Raw genomic sequence first — 23,618 nt, 5'->3', positions numbered from 1 at the left:
AACAGACGTCTGTTTATTAATGCTAGAAACAACTGTAAAAAGGTTTTGTCTAACGCCAAAACCTGCTATTTTCAGGTCATGAAATCTCGTATCTCATCTCAAAAATTAGGCTCTCGTGACTTCTGGAGAATCTTTAATAAAATCAATAATAAGGGCAAATTTATAATTCCACCTCTCTTGTATGGTTCAGACTTTTCACCTCACCTAAAGACAAAGCCGAACTGTTTGCTAAAAACTTTTCATCAATATCATCTCTTGATTCCACTAATTGCGTTATACCTGATATTGCCGAAAAACAGGTTGATCCATTGCTTGACATTCATATCTCTCCAGCATCTGTATCTAAAGTGATTTCATGCCTAGACTCTTCTACAGCTTGTGGCCCAGACAACATACCTGTTATTGTCTTGCAGAAGTGTTCTCCGAAGCTGTCGTCTATACTCTCAAAACTATTCAACAAGTGCTTATCAGAGTCTTGTTTTCCAGCCTGCTGGAAAGCCGCATCTGTTATCCCTATCTTCAAAAATTCTGGGGAGCGATCTGATTCGTCTAACTACCATCCCACAAGTCTTCTTCCTATCATAAGCAATCTTTTTGAATCTTTAATTAACAAACACCTAATTTCTCATCTTGAATCTAATAACTTACTTTCTGACCATCAATATGGATTTCGATCTTCTCGTTCTACAGCTGATTTGCTAACAGTAATAACTGACAGGTTTTATTGTGCATTAGATGAAGGTGGAGAGGTTAAGGCCATCGCTCTTGACATTTCAAAAGCGTTTGATAAAGTTTGGCATGCTGGTCTTCTCCATAAGCTTTCTTCTTATGGTGTATCCGGCAACATCTTTAAGATCATTGAATCCTTCCTTTCCAATCGTAGCATAAAAGTTGTCCTCAATGGACAACACTCTTCTTCTTATTCTGTAACTTCAGGGGTTCCTCAAGGTTCTGTCCTTGGCCCTATACTCTTTTTAATTTACATTAACGATCTTCCAGATATTCTCACATCTAAGGTGGCATTGTTTGCTGATAATACTACCATTTATTCTTGTCGTGATAAGAAACCAACACCCTCTGATTGCTTGGAGGGGGCATTTGAGCTTGAAAAGGATCTCACTTCTGCTACAGCATGGGGCTCACAGTGGCTGGTGAACTTAAATTTAGATAAAACTCAATTTTTTTCAGCCAATCGTTATCGCAATAATTTAGATCTTCCTATATTTATGAACGGTGATGTACTCAATGAGTCACCTACTCTTCATCTTCTAGGATTAACTCTTACTTCCAATCTTTCTTGGAAACCATATATCAAATCGGTTGCAAAATTAGCATCTGCTAAGGTTGCATCTCTTTATCGAGCTCGTCACTTTCTTACTTTGGATTCTATTCTCTATCTCTATAAATCTCAAATCCGGCCTTGTATGGAATACTGTTGCCATATCTGGGGCGGATCTTCTAATGATGCCCTTTCTCTTTTAGACAAGGTGCAAAAACGCATTGTAAACATAGTTGGACCTGCTCTTGCAGCCAACCTTCAACCATTATCACATCGTCGTAATGTTGCTTCTCTTTCTCTTTTCTACAAATACTATAATGGGCACTGCTCTAAAGAGCTAGCGTCTCTTGTGCCATCTACTAAAATTCATTCTCGTGTTACTCGTCATTCAATTAAGTGTCATCCTTTTTCTGTGACTGTTCCTAAGTGCTCCAAAAACGCTTATTCGTCTAGTTTTTTTCCTCGAATATCAGTTCTTTGGAATTCGCTTCCTTCATCTTGCTTTCCTGATTCATATAATTTGCAATCTTTTAAATCGTCCGTCAATCGTTATCTTGCTCTACAATCTTCATCTTTTCTCTTACAGTAACTTCCAACTCTAATTAGTGGCTGCTTGCAGCCTTGTCGGAAGCGAAGATGTTTAAAAAAAAAAATATTATTTTATAATACTATTTTTGGAACTTAATAATACACATGAAATATAATACTGTTATTTTAAAAATAATATTATTATATTTCATAGGAAAATTATTTTTTTAGATTTTAATGCAGAAAAATAGAGTTTTTTTATTAAAATAAAAAACATGAATTTTTATAAGTTTTACAATATCTTTTTTAAAAGATTTTTTAAGGCAATTTTGAAAAAAAATTTTAAATGACAAATTTTGGAATTTTTATAAAATTTTGCATTATTGGACTATTGAACCAGGTTGATCCTTTTTTTTTTTTTTTTTTTCAAGGATTTTTTTTTTCATTTTGCAAGAATTTTTTTGTTTATAAATATTGTTTATAAAAATTGTTTATAAACGTTTATAAATTAACTGAAATAGAGAGAACATCCAATAATTTTTTAAATTACTGTTCTTTTTTTTTCGTTTTGGAAAAAAAACCAAATGGATTTATGTTGTCAAAAAAATGTTGGCAAATGCATATAAGGTATATTTAAAAAATTTACCACACAATCTTTGTTGCTATTATAACTAGTGCATGTTTTACTCTCAAATAAAGATTCACATGATTTTCCATTACACTTTGGTTGCTGTATAATTGATCTGTTTCTTTGACTAAAACCAGAACCACATTCTGTAGAGCAATTAAACCAGGAAGACCATTTTGTTAATATGCAATCCAAGTCGTTGTTTTCTGTGCAAAACTCAGTAGCCTTCAAGTCTGACTGACTGCAGGACAACCCTCCACATTCATCTATGGTTTGAATCTGGCGCTCTCTGCTTCTTAATCCTGAATAAACAAAAAGTATAGAAAATATCAATTTAATACATTGTTACTCTGAAAGCACTTTTATAACAGCAATAATGTATTATAATATGAAATTAACTAATTTTTTTATTGATTAAACAAAGAAAATATAATTACTAAATCACTTTCAAAACTTAATTAGACCTGGTCCACATTGATTCGAACAGTTTGACCATTTTCCCCATTGCCCATATTCACAGTTAACTGGACAACAACCATACAAGCAGTTTTTTGTTTCAGTAAGGTTTCCACATGGATTATCACACACTGGTTTTACCTCAATTGTACGCACTCTCATTTGTGTACCATTGCCACATTTTCCATTAACAGATATGCATGATGACCAAGATTCCCAAGATGAAAGCTATTTATAAAAGTTATTATTATAACCAAATAAATTTATATACAAGTAAATGTTATAATATATGTATAAAATGTTATGTAAATATTATTTAACATAAATATAAATTATATAAATATAAATAAATTGTAAATGACTTTGTCATACGCATTCTCACTAACCAAAAAAAAAATTAAATACTAACAGTTAGTAATGGATAATCTAACTCAACTAATCTAACATGATGGTTAATCTCACCTAGCCATCATTTCAGTTTTAATGAATGAGAGCACATTAAAGCTTTTTTTTTCAGTGTGCTAGGTTTCAATGTGCTAAGTTTCAGTGTGTTTTTTTTCCACTGGTTTCACACCTAAACAAAAACTGAACAATGATTGTATTCATTTAGTTAAATGAAAATTATTGTCATTTAAACAAGTGATTAAGCTAATATAATATTGGGGCAATTAATAGAGCTAGAATTGTTTTTTCTATATAATTGTCTATGTAAGAAGAAAATAAATTATTTAAATAAAATAATAACATACAGAATGTAAATATAATAAAATCTAATATATTTTTTTTGCATTAGAAAAATGTGATCCTCTCGCTCTATGGCTAACTTGCTAACTGCTGTGATTAAAAGATTTTATTGTGCATTAGGTAGAGGCGGCAAGGCTAGGCTTGACATAATTAAAGCTTTTAACAAAATTTGGCATGCTGGTCTTCTCCATAAGCTTGCTTCATATGGTGTATTTTAAAAAGTTTTTGAGATTATCAAATCATTTCTTTTTAACCACTTTACTAAAGTCATTCTTAAAGAAGAACACTCTTAATCTTTTCTAGTAACTTCCTGGGTACCTCGACGTTCTATCCTTGGTCCTGTTTTGTTTCTTATTTATATTAATGACCTTTCTGACAACTTTGCATCTAAAGTGACTTTATTTACTGATGACTCTTTTTTTATTGATGACTATTTTTTTACCAATGACATTTTTTTACTGATGACTATATTTACTGATGACTATTTATGACTCAACTTTATACTTCTACTTTGACAAAAAGTCTTCTTTTTTAAAAAGTCTTTAAAGCAAACTTAAATTGTAAACATAGTTGGACCTGCTCTTGCAGCCAACCTCCAACCCGTATCACATCGTCGTAATGTTACTTCTCTTTCCCTTTTCTACAAATACTATAATGGGCACTGCTCTAAAGAGTTAGTGCCTCTTGTGCCATCTACTAAAATTCATTCTCGTGTTACTAGTCATTCAATTAAGTCTCATCCTTTTTCTGTGACTGTTCCTAAGTGCTCCAAAAACTCTTATTCGTCTAGATTTTTTCCTTGAACATCAGTTCTTTGGAATTCGCTTCCTTTATTTTGCTTTCCTGATTCATATAATTTGCAATCCTTTAAGGTGTCTGTCAATCGTTATCTTGCTCTACAATCTTCATCTTTTCTCTTCCAATAACTTCCAACTCTAATTAGTGGTTGCTTGCAGCCTTATTGGAAGCAAAGATGTTTTAAAAAAAAAAGCGCTTAGAACAGGCAGCCGATCTTGAATCTGATCTCTTTTCTGTAACAGATTGAGGCTTGCAGTGGCTTGTGAATTTTAACTCCAACAAAACTCAGTTATTTAATGCAAATCAACTAAAACTCATTCTCACTTGACTCATCAAAGCCTTGTTCTTATACTGTATCTTTTCCCTGCGTTTTCTTAAAAATTCTATTTGTCTAGTATTTTACCTCTCACTTGAATACTTTGGAATACTCTCTCCCATCTTCAAGTTTTCCTGACTCATACAACTTAAAACTTTTCAAGTTTTCTGTAAACTGTTTCCTTTAAATCTATTATTTTTTCTAGTAACTCCCAACTTTGAGGCTAACTGGTAGTAAGGTTTCTTGAACTCTGTGGTAGCTCTCAAAGAGACTGATCTTGTCAACAGATGTAAAATATAAAAATATCAACAGTGTCACATTGCACATGGTGTCTCTGTAAGTGTTTTTAGTGTGCATTGTAAAGGACACATAAGGAGCTTTTTGCTATGTTTTTGGGTTGATTAAAAGAACTGAGGTAACTGCATAGCTTGTTGCTATGATGATGATGTTGCTATGAGATGCCACGCACTATCTATGAATGAGTCAATATTTTTAATAAGCATAAAACATAGCTATAGTAGATAAAAGTATTAAACATAAAAAAAAAATTGTCACCACCTAATTGTTTCTAACTATCTTTTACATTTATTCAAAGTAATTTTTATCAGAACTTCGTGCTCATTGAAAGACAAATTTGAATTCGATTCTAAACACAAAATCAGGTTTGATATCTCTGACTATTATCTTTACAAATTTATATATATATATATATATATATATATATATATATATATATATATATATATATATATATATATATATATATATATATAAATATATATACATATATATGTATATACATTTATATATATATATATATATATATATATATATATATATATATATATATATATATATATATATATATATATATATATATATATATACATATATATATATATATATATATATATATATATATTTATATATTTATATATATATTGAATATTTAGATTTTTTATTTCATTTTATCTCAGAAACTATGTTCTAAAGACTTTTGAAAAATCTTTAACAATGTCATCAACAAAGGAAAATCAACTTACTTTCTGAGAACCAATGCAGCTTTCAATCATCTCATTCTACAGTTGACCTGCTGTCATGACAGAAAAGTTTTATGGCAATTAATGGAGGCAGTGAGGTGAGGGCTATTGTTTTTGACATACTGAAAGCTTTTTTTAAAGTCTAACATGCTGGTCTTCTCCATAAGCTTTTTATCATATGATTTATCTGAGAATGTTATTAAGTCACTTTTCGATTTTTCAGATTATCTTTTATTACTGACCTTTTATGGAAACCACACATACAATCAATTGCAAAGTTAACATCTGCTTAGGAGAACTCTTTTTAATGTGCTTTCTTGGTCCTGATTCCACTCTTGACCTCTATAAATCTAATATTTGTCCATGTATGGAATACTGTCATCACTTTTGGGTTGATTCTTCTAATGATGGCCTTTCTCTTCTAGATAAGGTCTAAAAATGTATTGTAAATGTGGTTGGACCTGCTCTAGTTTAGAAGCTTGAGCCCTCTGTCCTATCATCATAAGGTTGTCTTTTTCTCTTTTTCTACAATGGTTACTGCTCAAATGAGCTATCATCTCTTGTTCCATCAACCAAAACTAAATCTTGCATGACTCACCATTCAAAGTCACACTGTGACTTTGTTTACTGTGTCAGTTCCTTTGTGTTCTAAAAACTCTAATTCATTTAGCTTTTTCAATAATGCCTTGGAATTCTCTGTTGTTTTTGTGTTTTCCTGCTTCATACAGTTTTTGTATTGACCGCTTTCTTGCTCTTTCTAACTCAAATAGTGGTTATTAAAACTAGTCTCATATCTTAGAATTTGATTTCAAAACTAATTCACTACCAGCAAGGTTTGCAGCTTTGTTGCAGCTTTGTTTCAGCTTTGTTGCAGCTTTGTTACAGCTTTGTTGCAGTTTTGTTGGGAGTGAATTAGTTCACTCAAAAAATTTCTTTAAGTAATTTCTTTAGGTGTTCTCCAGTTTAATGTAATATAATAAAGCAGCATACTAATTTACTAAGCCTCTTTTTGTTTTATTTTATTTTATATCAATTTGAAAAAATTAGAATTATATATAGAAAAACAGCATAATGTTATTTGAACCCAATTTGCTTAAATGTTTATTTTAGAAGTAAAACTTTGCTAATCATGTTAACTTTATACTTAAATTAAAAAATCCATTATCAAATCTTCTTAAAAAACATTCCTTCAAAAGGCATGGTAAATTAAAAATTGTAGCTTTGAAAAATAATAAGCCTGATGAACACATATTATAATAGAACTAATTATTATATAACTACGATTATTATAACTAAATATAATTTTACTTATTTGGTTTTTTTATATAATCTTTTTTTTTTTTCTCAACTTGTCATGAACTTTTATAAAAAATACGATCTAATTATAATTTTATCTAAAAGTAACATACAAAAACTACTAAAAACTCACTTGACATTTAACTGGCTGAACAATGCAAGCTTTTGTTTGAAATAGTTCATTGCTACAAGTGCCATTACAGGTAGCTTGTTTAGTTAATGACCTTTTTCTTTTTTGTGTACCACCTTGACAACTTCCTATTGATTTAAAGTAAAATTATTTTATTATATCTCTATTATATTTAAGATGTATAATACAAAATAATGAACAACTTCATACCAGAGCATACTTCCCAAGCTGACCAATCAGAATATTCACAATCATGTGGACAGCAAGTTGGACCATTACATGAATTTGTTTCATTTAAAACTGGGCATGATTTTCCATTGCATGAGTTGTGCTTTTGAACAGTTCGTAAACGTGTTACTATTGCTGTTTTTTCACATGCTGCAAAACAAGGTGACCAACTTGTCCATTCACTAACTGTACAGTCTACAGGACAGCATCTATATAAATTTATGCTAAGTATGTTAGATCAGAGCATGTTTTAAAATATAATAAAATAAATACTCTAACTTCCTTTAATAATATTAACCTTTAATTTGTTATGTAGAAAAAACATTATGGAAAAACCTAGTAATTTTTAATTAAGGTATTATTTTTAATTAATATTTTTTTAATTAAGGTGTCATTAATACCTGTCTAGTATTAAAAACTATTGCAAAGTACTGGGTAACTATTAGACGAAAAATAAAAACAAAAAACAATGCAGAAACATTAAAGATTTTAAAATGTTATTTAAAAAACATCAAATAGATTTGATTGTTGTTCTGTGCGCAAGCTTATGTGTAACACCAAAACAATAGTTTGAAATTTTATTAGATACCCACAGGAATAAATTAATTTCTTCGAAATATATAATCTTCTTATGATAATGTATTAAAATTAATACTTAGTACCCAATAAAAGTCAATGAGTACCTTTTTTTAGTTGTTTTTCTACTTTCATACTTACTTCATGTACACGCTTTATTTTATGCACCAGAAAACAAGGTAGATTTATTACAAGAACCTTAGATAATTGAAACCTTTTTGTTACTGATGAAGTTCTGAAAATTATAGTAACTACCACTAATCAAGAGTAATCTAAACATTGCAAGAATTCAGAAAGGTACTACTATATTATATTACTTCAGAAAAGGTATTATACTACTTCAGAAAGGTACTATTCTATTATACTACTTCGCTGGAGTATTATTAATACTCCAGCGTACTCAACAATGTGATCAAATATTTCTTTGAAAGTTAAATGATTAACTTTTAATAGTATTAAAAGTTAATCATTTAACTTTCAAAGAAATATTTGATCACATCGTTGAAACTTTAAAAAAATATCTTCAGATTGCCAGTAGTGTAGACAGGGGGAGCAAGGGTAGCGAATGTTCTTTTGAAATTTAGCAGTAGATCTTTTCATTAGGATTGAAAATTTCCAACTCGGAAAAATTTATGATAAAATAATATATAAATATAGTTAATGTAATAATCATATCATATAGCTATATGATCATTTATTTTAGTATAATTAATATTATTTTTATTATATATTAATTTTTAATGTGATGATAGAAAATTATACATCTCGTTGTTGTTAAATTACATCAAAAAAATCTTCTCTTTGTTACCATACACTATTTTATTTGTTGTTGTTATTTTGTTGTTGCGTTTTTTTCTTTCAAATAAAAAAGCTGATTTTTGTTGGATTTAATTTTATATATAAAATCAGAGCTATATGAAAAACATTAATAAGTAAAACATTCCGTCCCAGCTGATATTATTATCAGATACTGTTATTTTTTTGGTTGTTAATGTTAATATTTTCATCTTTACTGATTTAATTTTGTTTGTGTTCTAATAATTTCTATTATTAACATAATTAATGTTGTTATTATTAAAATTATTGTTATTAGGGTTTTTACTATTAATATAAATGAATATCATAGAAAAATTAAAAACTTTGTTTTTGTTGTTGTTATTTTTAAAAAACGTGGGTTTGTTTACGGTTAACAAGTGTACAGACTCGTTTTGAAGAGTTTTCAATGAAAAGCTCTGAAAACTAGGGAATTGCGTTCTGCTCGGAACTTACAATATTTTAGGCCGGAATGTCGGGCTTAATTTTTCACTTTTTCTTAAAGACATGTAACAGACTGTGTAAATTAAAATCAAAAAATCATTGTCCTACAGGGCAATAAAGAACTATAGGTAAACCTAAGTAAAAAATACAAAACTCTTAACAAGCAATGTAATTTTATTTGCAATAATCAATTATGTAAGGATTTCTAGAAGTTTAGGAGTATTGTAGTGCAATAAGAGTTGCTATCCAGTTTTGGTCAACAAACTAGCTTTTTTTTCATCAAAAATGTTACCTGCCTCTGAGAATAGTCTCATTTTAAATGTTACTTAAATTTTACACAATTAAAAAGTATAAGATGCTTAAGATAATTAAGGTAAATATTTAAATTTTAACCTAAATGAAAAAATAGAAAACATAGAAATAATTTTAAGTATAAATATTATGAGACTAAAACTTTTAATGAATAAACTTATAAGAAACAAATAAAAATAACATATTAGATTTAAATGAAATAAGAATCAAATTAATGAAATAGGTTATATATGTTTTATAGGCCATAAATATATATTATGTAGCCACGATGCAGACTTTCACTTTCAATCTCGGTGGTAAAAAATTACATAAGTATAATTCTCGTTCCGGCGGGAATTTTATTAATCATTCCGACAAAATCTGGTTCCGGCTGGAATCCAAAATTTTCAATCCGGTACATCCTTAATGAAAACTCAGCGCTTTTTTGTTTCAAGTTATGCCTAATGCATAACTTAAAATAATGAATTTGTTGTTGGAATTTGTTAAGTTTGTTGTTTGGAAATTTAATGAAACAAATTGTAAAAGATGTCAATCATTAAAATTTAAAATATGTTGTTAAAGTTCTTAAAAATAGAAACTTTCTGATAACCGATACTAAAAATAAAAGGCGTAGAATGTTAGCAAAAAAAACGAAAAAGATATTTCTTTGATATATTCAAGCTCTAAGCTGCGGGTAGTCCTTCTGGACTACTGCAATCTAACCAAACCAATTCCGAGTTTACTTATTTTCCAGTCACTGACGGCGATAACCATGATGATAACGCCAAAAGAGTTATTGATTTAGATCAATGGAATAATACAAAATTTCATAGCCAAAGTTTTAATGTTGCTGATGGAACAAATTATCCAAAACTTCGACAAGACGCTACAGTGAGATGTTAGAGTGAACACCAAAAATGCAAATACTTTAATTCTAAGTAATGATAACACTTTCGCTCCCTCTGTTATTAAACCCTGGCTACGCATCTCTAGTTTGTACAACAGCTAACTAACAACTACCAAGATTTTGCGGTAGACGCTTATTCTCTACGTATATACAATTAAAACCAGTTAAGTAAAATATAAAACTTGCAATGCTTTGCATTTCAAAATAATATTGCTTGATAAACAGTATATTTGTTCAGTATTATGCCTTCAATCGAATTTTGAATATTATTGAAATCAGTTCTATGATGTTACCTCATTAATGCAACGCTAAACAGGTAATTAAAGCAAACAGGTTTTCAAGATAAGAACGACTTATTTGAAGGTTAATCAAACTTTGCCGATACATCTAAATCAGTATTGGCGGTATATAAGAAAAAAAGTGGTCTTCTGTCGCTCCAGCCATTCAAAATCTAGAAGATTTTTACTTCGTTGATGATTAATAAATGTATATTCTCATGTAAAAAAGATGCTTCATTTACCAGGGTACTTTAGTACCCCTAGGTAAGTATCAGGTTACTTTAGTCCTCTTGAGAATGCCCATAGTAATGTTACTTAAAATCTAATATAGGTACGGTTAAATAAAAACCTGTCACAAAAATATTTTCCATTTTTTGTTTTTGAGGTGTGTTTTTCATGCACAATATGTTTCAAATTTCAGGGCTACTCAAAGTAGTTTTGAGTGAAGGCTTGTTTGGTGTTTGTTAAATGTTCATTGGTGGGCATACACCAAATAGTTTTACATTTGGAGGCATTCATAATTTGCGTATGCAGTAAAACTACTTATTTTGGACCCACCCACCCCTCACCCCTGTACGAGAGAGGAGAGGAGAAGTTGTTTTCAACAACTCCTCTTCTCCTCTCTCGTACATACGCATTATTTATTACAAAATTTTGTACATAAGCATTATTTATTACAAAACTAAACTCCTTCCTTTCCTAACGCATAAATTTTTTTAAACATAAAAAACAAAAACAAAAAAGTTTAGTTAATTCGTCATATCTCATAACATATATTGAATTTTTTAGCTAAAATTTTAATTCAATGCTTTTTTTTAATTCAATGCGTATTAAATTTCTCTAAAAATATTATTAATATTCTCTATAAGTTTATTATATAAACTTATAGAGAATATTACCAATTGTTTTTCTTTTTAACATCAGTATAAACATCTAAATAAGTTAGAGTTTTTTAAATAAACAAAAGTGAACTTGAACTACTAGAAAACGACGGCCGACGGCCTTATCTTTGTTGAAAATGTTCACATCTAGTTAAAACAGCGATAAACGCCGATTATTTAAAAAAATGTTTAAATAAAGCTTTGTTGGTTAGTTCAAATCATTTAATATTTTAGAAACTAAAGTCTAAGCAAATTAAATGAACTATAGTTTTTAAGAACTTAATGGCTATGTCTAGATGTATTCCAAATAAATAGTTAAATAATTATCCAAACTATCAGACGTGTTAGAGAGTGAATATAAATCAACTACTTATACACAAAGTTACAAAATAATTTGGCTTAGCGAGGCGGATATATGGATGTTGCATGAAGTAGGAGGCTTAAGGTGGTTTGCAACGCTATTTTAATAACTTTTATTTTTATGAAATTTTGTGTTTTTTGTTTTGCTGCTTGTTGAAAACTATTATTATTAATTTATTATTTTTGTAAATTTAATTAAATAGCATTCATCAACTGATAAACTCTCCGTCGACGAAGAAGTGTACATACATCGATTGAGGATTTTGGTTCTGAAATTAAAAGAAAATTTTGATTAATTTTACTTTAGAAAGTTTCAACCAAAAACCTTAGAAATTGCTAATGCCGCCACTTCACATCAAGTTTGCCTTTATTAAGCAAATTCTAATTTCAATTAACAAAGAGTCGGCAGCTTTAAATACCTCGTTTTCCAAAGATGTCCAAGGCTAATGTTAGGGCTGGCATCTTCGTTGGGCCGCAGATCAAGAAAATTATAGAATAAAATTTCTTCTTGGCTTATTGATAATTTAATATAATTTATTCTTGGCTTCTTGAGTAATCACAAGACTAAAAAACTATTTTGATTCAGACTCTTATAAAAAGTTACCCCAAAATAGTATGCAGAGTTTCATTCTAAGTCCATTTTCTAGACTTTCATCTCGATAAATTTAAGGAGAACATGGGAGCTCACTCTAAGGAAAGCGGCGAGCGCTTTTATCAAAATTGAGCTGCTGTAACGGAGTGGTTAAACAGCATACCGCAGAATCTAAGGGTCCAACGTTCGATGCCAGCTCTGACCAGGTGGAAGTAGACGTGACCTTCCTAGCTAAATGTTCTTCCGCGGTACTCTGTGATAAGACTGTAAGAACATATTGGAATTTTAACGTTGTTATCAAGAAAAGCATAACAAAAACGATATGGAACTACATTTGGAGACTTATACATGAAAGTTATTCACTGCACACACACAAATCTATAAAAAACTTATTTCTAACGCAGTTTGAGTGATTTTTTTACCGGCTTTTTTTATTTAATATGCTATTATTGTTTCTTACCAGACGAAATGAAGATAAATATAGAACTTTAGAATTTTATCACAATCTATTGACAAAAGCTATTGAAATAAAACACTTTGAATCCAAAAGTTGCGTTACATATTACTATAGACACAATAGATGATATAGGTCAACGCGCAACTAAAATAACACGGGTATGTGTAGTTGAAAACCTTTTTCTGACTTTATGAATAAATTATTATCTTTATGAACAACTGTATAGAAAACTAGGAGCATCCCTTGCTTCATCCTCACGCAGATTAAAATTTGCTATTGCGTAAATTACTTGGATTAAATTTAATCACATGAGTTTGAAATTTTTCTGCAAATTTGCATTCAAGATTTCTTTTCAAAAAAATGAACCCGCATAAAAATTCTATTTTAATTTTTGGCGGAAACGTATCTTCTGATTATATTTATAAGAACACTGAAAACTTTTGAATTCAGATCCAAAGACCGGACCGAACCTATATCCAAATTTTATTTTCAATGGATCTTATATTTCCAACAAAAAAAAATTTTCTAATGATGTTATCAAAGGCATTTCTCCACAAGCGCCATTTAATGCAATGTCTCTATTAATTTCGTAAAGTCCATATCATCAACGTAAATATTGTTGATAGATTACGTCAAAGAAATATTATTAATTGAAAAAGTTGAAACTTTAAATCTGCTGTCAACCTTTTAACAAATAAAGAAGTGCTTATGCGACTTCATTATCACATAAGTCGATCTAACGGAAAGGTTATTTTAAGTAAATTTTATTCTGACGCAATTTAAGTCAAATACTCTGAAGATTAAAAATAAGATCACAAAATGTTTATTAAAGGATTGACATTAAAATGTAAAACTTTTTTTTAAGCGAAATATTTATTTTTTAATGATTTCAAAATGTTTTAGCAAGGCATAGTAGATCTACAGACAATTCAATGTTTGCTAGACATGCTTTCACAACACAATGCTTTGTTGATCAAAAAAAAAAATTTTGAACGATATAATGATCAGTTTTATCATAGCCACTTTATAATTGTTTGAAGACCACCGTCTTTTAACATGATTACTTTTATTTTTAGATAACAGAATACACATATGACTTAACGAAAAAGTAAAAAATTAATAAAAAGATTTTTTTGATTAGGTGGATTAAGACACTTGTAAAGTAAGGAAGGGGGGCAGTTTTCAATTTTTTTTGATTTGGTGGGTTCAGACATTTTTCACTCTTGACTTCAGATTCTCAACTAGACTTATATTTATTTGTTGGTAAACATAATTCTAGATAAGAGTAGTAGAAAAAATATTTTATCAACTTGTAATTCAATTATTTAATAATACTTATAAACGTTAAATTAATTCGAACGACGTTGCTTTCGTTCGTGTTTTGGTTAAAACGGCACAAAAATTTTGAATTAACCAGTTGAAATTACCGGTTATTTCAGTACAACGTAATTATCGGTTATTTCAATAAAACATAACGCGTTTCATAAAATTGCATTAATTGTATTATTATGTATTGTAAAATGTTTATTTTATTTAACTATTATTTTAATTAAAAAAATTAAGTCTAAATTCTTTGAGTATGGCTAAAAAATAAGTTTAAAAAAATTAGATGTTATAGGCAGTTAAACCAGGCATTGTGTTGAGTTATCTAATTTATTATTTCAGTTCATCTCATCCAATTTTTCCCTTTTTCTATTTTTAGTAATGTTTTTTTAAAAATCATTGTTTTCTATTTTTTGTAATGTTTTTTTAAAAATCATTGTTTTTCTTTTTATTGATTTTTTTAATTTCCTATCTTTATAATAACATTTAGTCGTTTGCTTGTTTTTTGTTTTACTTGTTTTATTTCTGCAAATTTGTTGCTTGCTTATTTAGCAATTATGTATTCTGTCCACATCCCACGCGGAATGCATAAAACGCACTTAAACGCGTAAATGTGTTACAAGGTAAACTTTTATCAACAAAAAATTGTAAATGTTAACAAAAATTGTAAAATTGTAAATGTTAACAAAAATTGTAAAACAGTAAATGTTTACAAAAAAACGAGAAGATCGAAAAGATAATTTTGAAATGTTTTCTTCTAGAGTATTTTTGAAAATTGATCTCTGTTGCACTGCATTCCAACATTCAACTGCATGTTGGATGTTGAAATGCAAAACTAAGAGTATCTTTATGAATTTTATTTTATAAAGCCACAATTTTTACTTTCCATTTAACCTGCATTAGGTTTTTCGAATTTAGTCTGTGAACTTTGCATTACTCCTAAATGCCATCTAAAAAAGAGTGTTTGACACTGTCAACTTAGTTACTGTACTGTCAGACAGTACGGTAATTAATTTGGGAATTAACAATGTCAAAGGTTATTTTTTATTTTAAAAATGACCTTTGACATTTTAAAAAATTATTTAATGATAAAACTATTTTCAGATATTCTTATAATTTTAAATTTGTTGTGATGCTTTAATAAATTTTCAAAAAATAGTTATTGCACTACCTGTCTCTCCTGTATATAACAACAAGTAATGAAAACTCTTGAATTACAAAAAAAAAAAAAAAGAACTATCAATTATCATCTACTTTGCTTTTGTGTTTTAAAAGATTCAAAAATAGTTTAGCAACTAAAAAGTCTTTTTAATCACTAAAAAAAGCAAAGATGTTTTTGATGTCATAACTGAAAAAGTTTAAGGTGGTTAAACCTTATTACCATTAAACTCTCTAGATTTATTCATTCGACTGATTTATAAATACCCTTTTTACTTCTTAGTTTGTCTTCTTTAATTTAATCTTAATCTTGTAACGAGACTATTTAAGCCTCGGTTAAGTCGCATCAAGTCGCTGCGGGATATCGTGAGTTTCTCAACTATAAACTCCAATATCCTGCAATCTAGTTAAACTCTAAAATCAAAAGGAAATATAGTTTTATATGAATCGATCTAAATATTAATGAAAACAAAATAATAAAGGTTTTACCTAAAACAAATATTTGAATAATATAAATTATTTTTATTAATAACTTTTTCTTAATAAGAAAAATATTTAAAATTTTGAAAAAGTTTTTAAATTTTTTTTTAAAACGTGTTTTAATAAGTTAACCTATTATGAATTTTGTAATTTTGGGCATAATAAAATATTTTTTAAATTTTTATGAACTATTGTAATTGAAGAGCAGTTTTCCAAAACTTGTTAAGTCCATTTTTTCATCTAAATTCGTATCATGACTTACCAAGTTTTGGAAAAATGTCAATATTTTGTACTTACTTTATATTGCCATATAACAAGTTTTGCATGAAACGGTTTTATCTCATTTTTTTCATTTTTTGACTTAACCAGTTTTGGAAAACTGCTCTTCAATTAGGTTTATTTCACAGATACTATAGATTATTTTGGAGTTGATTGCTTTATGCATTAATCATTGTTATGATTAGTGCATCTATGCATTAATCATTGTTATGATTGGTGCATGGAGTAATTCAACGAGCTGTAATGAAGATCTTTTAAAAAAAACCTTGTTGGATTTTTATAGATTATCTGTAATGGCCGTTGTTATTTTTTACTTGATAATAATTCTAAACTTAAAAAGAGACAATTTTAATATAATTTTAAAACCATACTTTAGAACTAAATATGAAAAACTTAATTCAGGCTAAGAAAAAAGTTAATATTAAAATTTTAAAAAATATATTTCCTAAAGATACTTATCAAACTCTTGCATAGACAGCTTTAAGTTGGAATGCAAAGGAACAGCGAACATTTTTCAAAAATACTCTTGAAGAAAACATTCCAAAGTGATAATGATAACCAAAGAAAGTACAAGTTTATAAAAGAGGTAACACTTAATTTATGTGCTGATAATATCCCAACACATCACAAAAAATTACTAGATTTAGGACCTAACTTTGTTCCAATTCCGGGTAAAGTTCCATATATGGATATAATAAGTATAACTGAAACGGCAGCTTTAAAGTTAAAGTTTTCAAACAAAAATACTAATGTAAATAAACTTAGACAAGATGTACTTCGAGTTTTGAAAATTCATAAACCGGTTTCTACAAATTTAGATAAGGATCAGTTTAAAGCTCTCAAAGAACTTAAGTCTAGCAACACAATTAGTATTTATCCGTTCGATAAAGGATCAGGCTTTGTTCGAATTAATAAAACTGATGCTCTTAAAAAAATTGAAGAACAACTCGGAAAATCTAAAATCATAAACTATGATCCGACTCAAAAACTCCTTCGCAAAGTTCAGAATACTTTACGAAATCTGAAAACAAAGTTTACAAAAAATGAATATAGATCAATTTATCCAAGTGACGCCACTCCTCCACGATTATATGGTGTCATCAAAGCACACAAACCAACTCATAACTACCCAATGCGAATTATAGTAAGCACAATAGGATCACCTACATATAAATTATCAAATTATTTAGTAAATCTCATCCAACCTTCCTCCAATCTTAACAAAACTAAACTTCGAAATTGAAAACAGTTTGTTGAATGTGCTCAATCATGGTATATCGATCCTGGTGAATTTCAAGTTTCCTTCGATATTGTTAATCTTTACCCTTCAATACCAGTTAAAGAATCAATCAATATTTTATTAGAACAACTCCGTAACAGTCCTGTCTTTAAATCAAAATTATCTTTTTCAGAAATAAAAATACTTTTAGATTTGTGTTTGTCAAATTGTTATTTTTTATATGAAAGCAACATACACACAGGTTTATCATTAATGGAGGTAATGGCAGAGAGTTTTCTACAACATTATGAAGAAAAAGCGTTACTACAGGCACAATATCTTACGCCACCAATATGTGTAAAATCATTTAAAAGGTATGTAGATGATATCCATTCCCGTTTTATAAATGAGGCAGAATCAGAACGTTTTCTTGACTTGTTAAATAATCAACACACAAATATCAAATATACGATTGAAAAAGAAAGTGATTCACACATAATAAATTTTCTCGATCTCTCAATAACAAATAACAAATCCGGAACATATCTTTTTAATATCTATCGCAAAGATGCAATAACTTATGTGCAAATAAAGCCGCATTCTTGTCACGATCCAAAAATAATTTATGGTGTATTTAAAGGTTTTATCCAAAGAGCTTTTGCATTATGCAGTAAAGAACACATAAATCATGAATTAAAGTTTCTAAGAGAAATGTTTACAGAAAATGGTTATAATAAAAAAATACTTCAAAACATTGTCAAAAAAATAAAAAACAATAAGCAAAATAATCAAAATAATCAACAAAACAACAACAATAACATCAAAAAACTAGAACCAAATTATATTTCTCTACCATGGGTACCAAAATTAAGTAATCAATTAAAACAGATATTTAAAAGTGTAGGCTATACTCCAGTTTTTAAATCACCAAAAAACCTTCAACAATTAATAACTCAAAAAAACAAGCCTCGACTTCCCAACAACTCTTACCCAGGAGTCTACAAACTGGAGTGTTCGTGTGGAAAGCTCTGTGTAGGTGAAACAAAACTCAAGGTTTCAACTCGCATTTGCCAACATCAAAAACATACTTTTGAGGGAAAATGGAAAAATTCGGCCGTAGCGGGGCATTCCAGAAATTGCCATGGTGCCTTTGGCTGGAATAATAACAACACTGTTAAAGTAGAGGAAGACTATTTTAAGAGAAAAGTGAGAGAGTCCTTGGAAATACAGTTTCACCAGTGTTCTCCGGGTGAAGGCGGTTTGAATGAAGGCGACAGTGATTACGTCACATCGTCGTTTTGGAAACCTTATTTTTCTTTTTTAAGACGCAAGAACACATTACATTAAAGTTTTATTATTTGTTTGTTTTTTTAACAGTTTTTTATATTACTTGAATAACGAGGGTATATATAACCCCTAGAAATATTGTAATTTATTATAAGAAAGAGGCTAAGTTTACATACTATACCAGATGTTTCAACTTAATTAAATTCCAAAGTGATCTTTTTTTCTCTCTTAGTATTTTAAACTATTTTTTATGTATTTTTACCTTGTACAAATGTTTACAAATGGTGTTTAATAAAATAATATTAATATCTCTCGTATATCGTTCAACTGCCATATTGAAAATATTAAATAGGTCATAAATTGGTTCCGTTCTACAATTTTATATTATATTAATACTCAAACAGTGTTATAAATAAAGTTAAAAAAATATTTTATCTTTCCAAAAATTTGGTTACATATACAGGTAAAATAACAATTTCTAAGAATTCGGTTTAATGTTATTATTTTGAAGGATCTAAATACCGATACTGGAAAACTTATATGATAACATACTAAAAAATTGCAAGCAACTTTTTCATCATGTCTAAAATGTAAAAATATTGAATAATTACTTATCTTTCCTTTAAAAAACGTCATTTATGTAAAATTAATCTTTGAACAAGTCATTGCATATGTTATGTAATATTACTTATAAACAACATGAAGAAACCTATTGAAATATTTTTAATTTTTATTTGCGCAAAGCTTAAGGTACATATGTAAAAGTTTTTTCTTTAAGCAATATGCAAGCAATGATATTTTTATAATATTGTGTAACAATTTCTTCATTTAGTTTTAATTTATTCACAAGTCAAAAAAGTCTAAAATATAAACACCCATGCCACTGGATCCCTGATTCCGTAACACTGTAATTTATTACTCCTTATAGCAGATAATTATAATTATAATTAAAAAAAAAATTTTCACGCGGTTTAAGTAAATAATCAATTAGTTTTAGACATCATCTTCCAGTGAAATATTTTAATATCAGTTTCGAAAAAAATTTTTACTTCATAAAGTAAGTTAATAATTTTCATACGAACATATAATAAATTTCAATAAATTATATATTTGTATGATTTTGAATAAATATAACTAATCTAAATATTAATTATATTTTTAAAAATTTATATATGTAAATGGTTGTTAAAAACGAGCATCACGGGCGCCTATGAATTTACTGGGTTAAATTTAATTGAAAGATTAAACGGAGACAAATTGAGATAAACAGAAACTAAACTGAGATAAAGAGACTGAGATGTTGACACAAAAATCAAAAACTTAAAATAACAAATATAAAAACATTAAAATATAAAGAATATTTTGTCGATAAAAGATATAAAAGTGTTCTAAAAAATCACCCCATCAATACGGTCAGATGAAAGTGGGGTTAAAGTAGCCCAAAGCCTTCTTGCACCTCTCGTGTATGATATTTCCGCCCAACTCTGATAATTTTGTATTTTTTTTTTTATATACTATATTCTTATCGTGAATGAATCTGATGGTAAAAACAATTATTATATATTAAGCCGAGAAAGCATTTTAAAGTCTTTCAAGTTTTGTTCTTATTTATGTGAAATTTGACAAGTGTCGTTCAATTGTATTGAGTGCATTGGCATTAATAATAAACATGAATATGTAATAATTAAATTAAATAAAAAATTGTATATATTTAGTTTTGACTTATTATATTTATTACTAATTACATTTATTTATTTTTTCTTACATTTAAAAAATTAGTTTGTTTTTGTTTGTTTATTTATGATAATATGGGAATAATATTGGGGAAGAATAGTTATTGTTAAAAAATTATAATTGTTGCTATAAATTTAAAAGTTAAAAAAAAAGTCAGTAAAATGCAACTAAAGGCATCTGGTAAATAAAGAACCAGTAAACGATGTGTTCCTTATTTATCAAAATGAAAAATGTTTGAAAAGAATTTAAATTTTGAACTTAAAGTTCACTAGTTTATGAGAATTTTTATACGGTAATTTAGTATGTTACCCAGCAAACATTTTAGTAGTGGATTTCCAGTTGAACTTTATACCTTTTTAGGTATGTTGAGCGGTTCATTGGATTTTTGCTCATCGGTTACTTAGTGAACCATTAGTGTCATCCGCTGTAAGTGGTCAGCCAATAATTTTTAAGATTGTGATACAATGGTTAGTCATCGGCTAGCCATGTTTGGCGGCTGCTTCTAATTGTCAACTAAGTAACCGATGAGCAAAACTACAGTGAACCGCTTAAAATGTTTTTATAGGTCCACTGAAATTCCGCTATAGAATGTTTACTGGGTAATAATACTTGATTATAAAAAATTTATATATAACTTTTAAACTAACCTTTTAGTGTCACATGACTCAATTTCAACGTTTGTATCAAGACAAAATCCACCACAAGAGGCTGGTGATTGTATTGATTTGGCTCTAGATCTTGTACCGTGCAGCCCACATCCTATACAAGGACTCCAATCACCATATGTAAAAGTACAATTCATAGGGCAACACTTTGTATTGCAATTTTCTGTCTCTTTTAAAGCTTTATTGCAATTCCCGTTGCATTCAGGTTGTTCTTGAACAAATCTTGTTCGTTGCCGTGCTCCTGAAGGACCACATGAAGCAGAGCATAATGTCCACGAACTCCAGTATGATAAAATGCAGTCTTTTGGTTTGCAAGATGGTGAACAGGATAAAGTTTCTTTTATGAAAATTATTAGCAAGAACTTGCTTGGAAAAAGCATGGCTATTTGTATTTTAATTATTAAACATGGCTTTAAAAACAATCACCTTTGCATAAATCATAAGTAATGTTTACCTTTTAAACCTCAAGTTTCAACAAATAAAGCTATACATACGACAAGTCCTGGCATAATCGTATGATCTTTTATTATAGACTGTGTTAATAAAACAATAACTACTTTTAAAAATATAATTTCTTGAATTTACAGAATTATAGAAAAAGTATTTTTATTAAGAATAAAACATAAAATTTTTGTTTCTTAAGAAACAGAAGTTATTAATGTTCACACTTTAAGTTTGTAAAAAGAACGTGGTTTTTTTTCAATAACTTATATACGTGTTATTTTAATAACTTATATACGTGTTAATGTGTCCATTCATTTTTGCAGATTTTTGCAGACTTTTACTGATAAATAGCTGTTAAAACTTACACTTAGGCGTGTTAATGTGCGAATTCATTTTCAGTGATTTTTACAGATTTTGTGAATTTTTTATTAAAAACAAATAAACGTAAAGATTTTTTTTCCTAAAAAAATATTGAAAATGGGAAAACTGAATAAATTTAATAATTTTTACTACTTAATCAAATTATTTAAAAAATAAAATAATCCAATAATATTCAAAACCTAACCTAACCTCTTCAAAGAAAGTAGACAGAGATTTATACAGTTCATTCAGCACTGTTAAGTAGATTTTAAGGACTTGTAGCATTTTGTTCACTTTGTTGCTTCTTTCCACAATTGTGCTCTAGATGACTATTATGACGGCCATCTCTAGCTGATCTATTTTCCTAAGAAGTCTACTAGCTTCTACTATAACGTTTGGCTGTTGTGTTTTGTCATTGTTCAGTTCTTTCAAAAATTTTTTGAATTTAAATGCATATTTCAAATATATAAATAAATAAGTACTATTGACAAATAAGAACTTAAAAAAACTGATTCTGATAACTATACCTTGTAACGAATAACAATCCATTAGAAGAGAAGAACACGCATGCACAAACAGACATTATTATGTTCAGCAGATTACTCATGCTCACTGATTGCTCTATGAGCAACTTTTTAGAAGCAAAATGCAACTTCTCTCTTTAAATAAATCTTCATGAATAGGAAGCAAGGTTTGCAGTAAACACTCTTAGCAGTATATACAAGCAAATCGCTTTTTTATTTTATTTATAGTTATATTTATTTACTTTTAGTTAAATTCTATTAAAAATCATTATAATTATTATATCATTACTCTTATTTATAGGGTTGACGAACGGTTTTTAAAGTGGGTGCACAATTGTAAATTTATAATATATACAAAAAGAAGGTCCTCTTAAAAAAAATGTCGGAAGACCCTGATTTAAAGTATTGCAGAAACAATAACGTGACAATGCAAAAACTAGACATAATTGGAAAAAGTAAATAAAATCGTTTTTCAATTTTTCGAAGCATTGAAAAAATTATTTTCACTCTTCCGAGCAAACATTTTTGTATTTGATTTGCAGTGAATTTATATAAGCATTTTGAGCAGTTCATTGGGGTTTAACTCATTGACTACTTGGTGGACCATTTGTAACGGCTACTATAAGTGGCCAGCAGATAACTTTACAACACTTGATTTAGCCACTTTTTAACATGTGATCGAGTTATTAATTAAACACTTTGGCGGCTGCTACTAATGGTCAGCTAAGTAACTGACGAGCAAAACTACAGTGTAATATTTCAAAATGTATATATAAATCCACTGAAATTCCCCAATAGAATATTTTCTTTTTTTAATAATTTTTTTTTTTTTTTTTTTTGGCGGCAATTGCATTTCAAAAATCTTTGAACTATTTCAATAACATCTACGCATTATATCACATTTTGTAAATAAAATACTTAAGTAATTTAATTGGCATCTAATGATTCAACCGAATCCTCATTTTCATTTCAGAACCGAATATGAGAAATGTATTACACAACCGAAAATATTCACGAAAAAAATTAATCAAATTTTCGATCGAAAGTCAAAACAATTTCGATCTTATTATCGATCGAAAAGTCATAAATGATTTTAAAACCGA

General features: G+C 28.6%; 1 protein-coding gene across 1 annotated transcript in view; it reads right to left on the bottom strand.

The window, feature by feature from the left end:
- LOC100204612 (protocadherin Fat 4) overlaps window positions 1-21,651 on the bottom strand; it is an 89,490-nt gene extending 67,839 nt beyond the window's left edge. The window contains exons 1-5 of the mRNA XM_065809958.1: window positions 21,170-21,651; window positions 7,426-7,652; window positions 7,219-7,343; window positions 2,900-3,119; window positions 2,454-2,737 (exon numbers count right to left, since the gene is read on the bottom strand). Of these exons, the coding sequence (XP_065666030.1) occupies window positions 2,454-2,737; window positions 2,900-3,119; window positions 7,219-7,343; window positions 7,426-7,652; window positions 21,170-21,567 (1,254 nt within the window). The 5' untranslated portion in view covers window positions 21,568-21,651. The remainder of the gene's footprint in view (window positions 1-2,453; window positions 2,738-2,899; window positions 3,120-7,218; window positions 7,344-7,425; window positions 7,653-21,169) is intronic.
- Between the last annotated feature and the right edge of the window lie 1,967 nt (window positions 21,652-23,618).

Source organism: Hydra vulgaris, chromosome 11, assembly GCF_038396675.1.
Source record: "Hydra vulgaris chromosome 11, alternate assembly HydraT2T_AEP".
Taxonomy (NCBI): domain Eukaryota; kingdom Metazoa; phylum Cnidaria; class Hydrozoa; order Anthoathecata; family Hydridae; genus Hydra; species Hydra vulgaris.
This window is presented reverse-complemented; position numbering and strand designations above follow the sequence as displayed.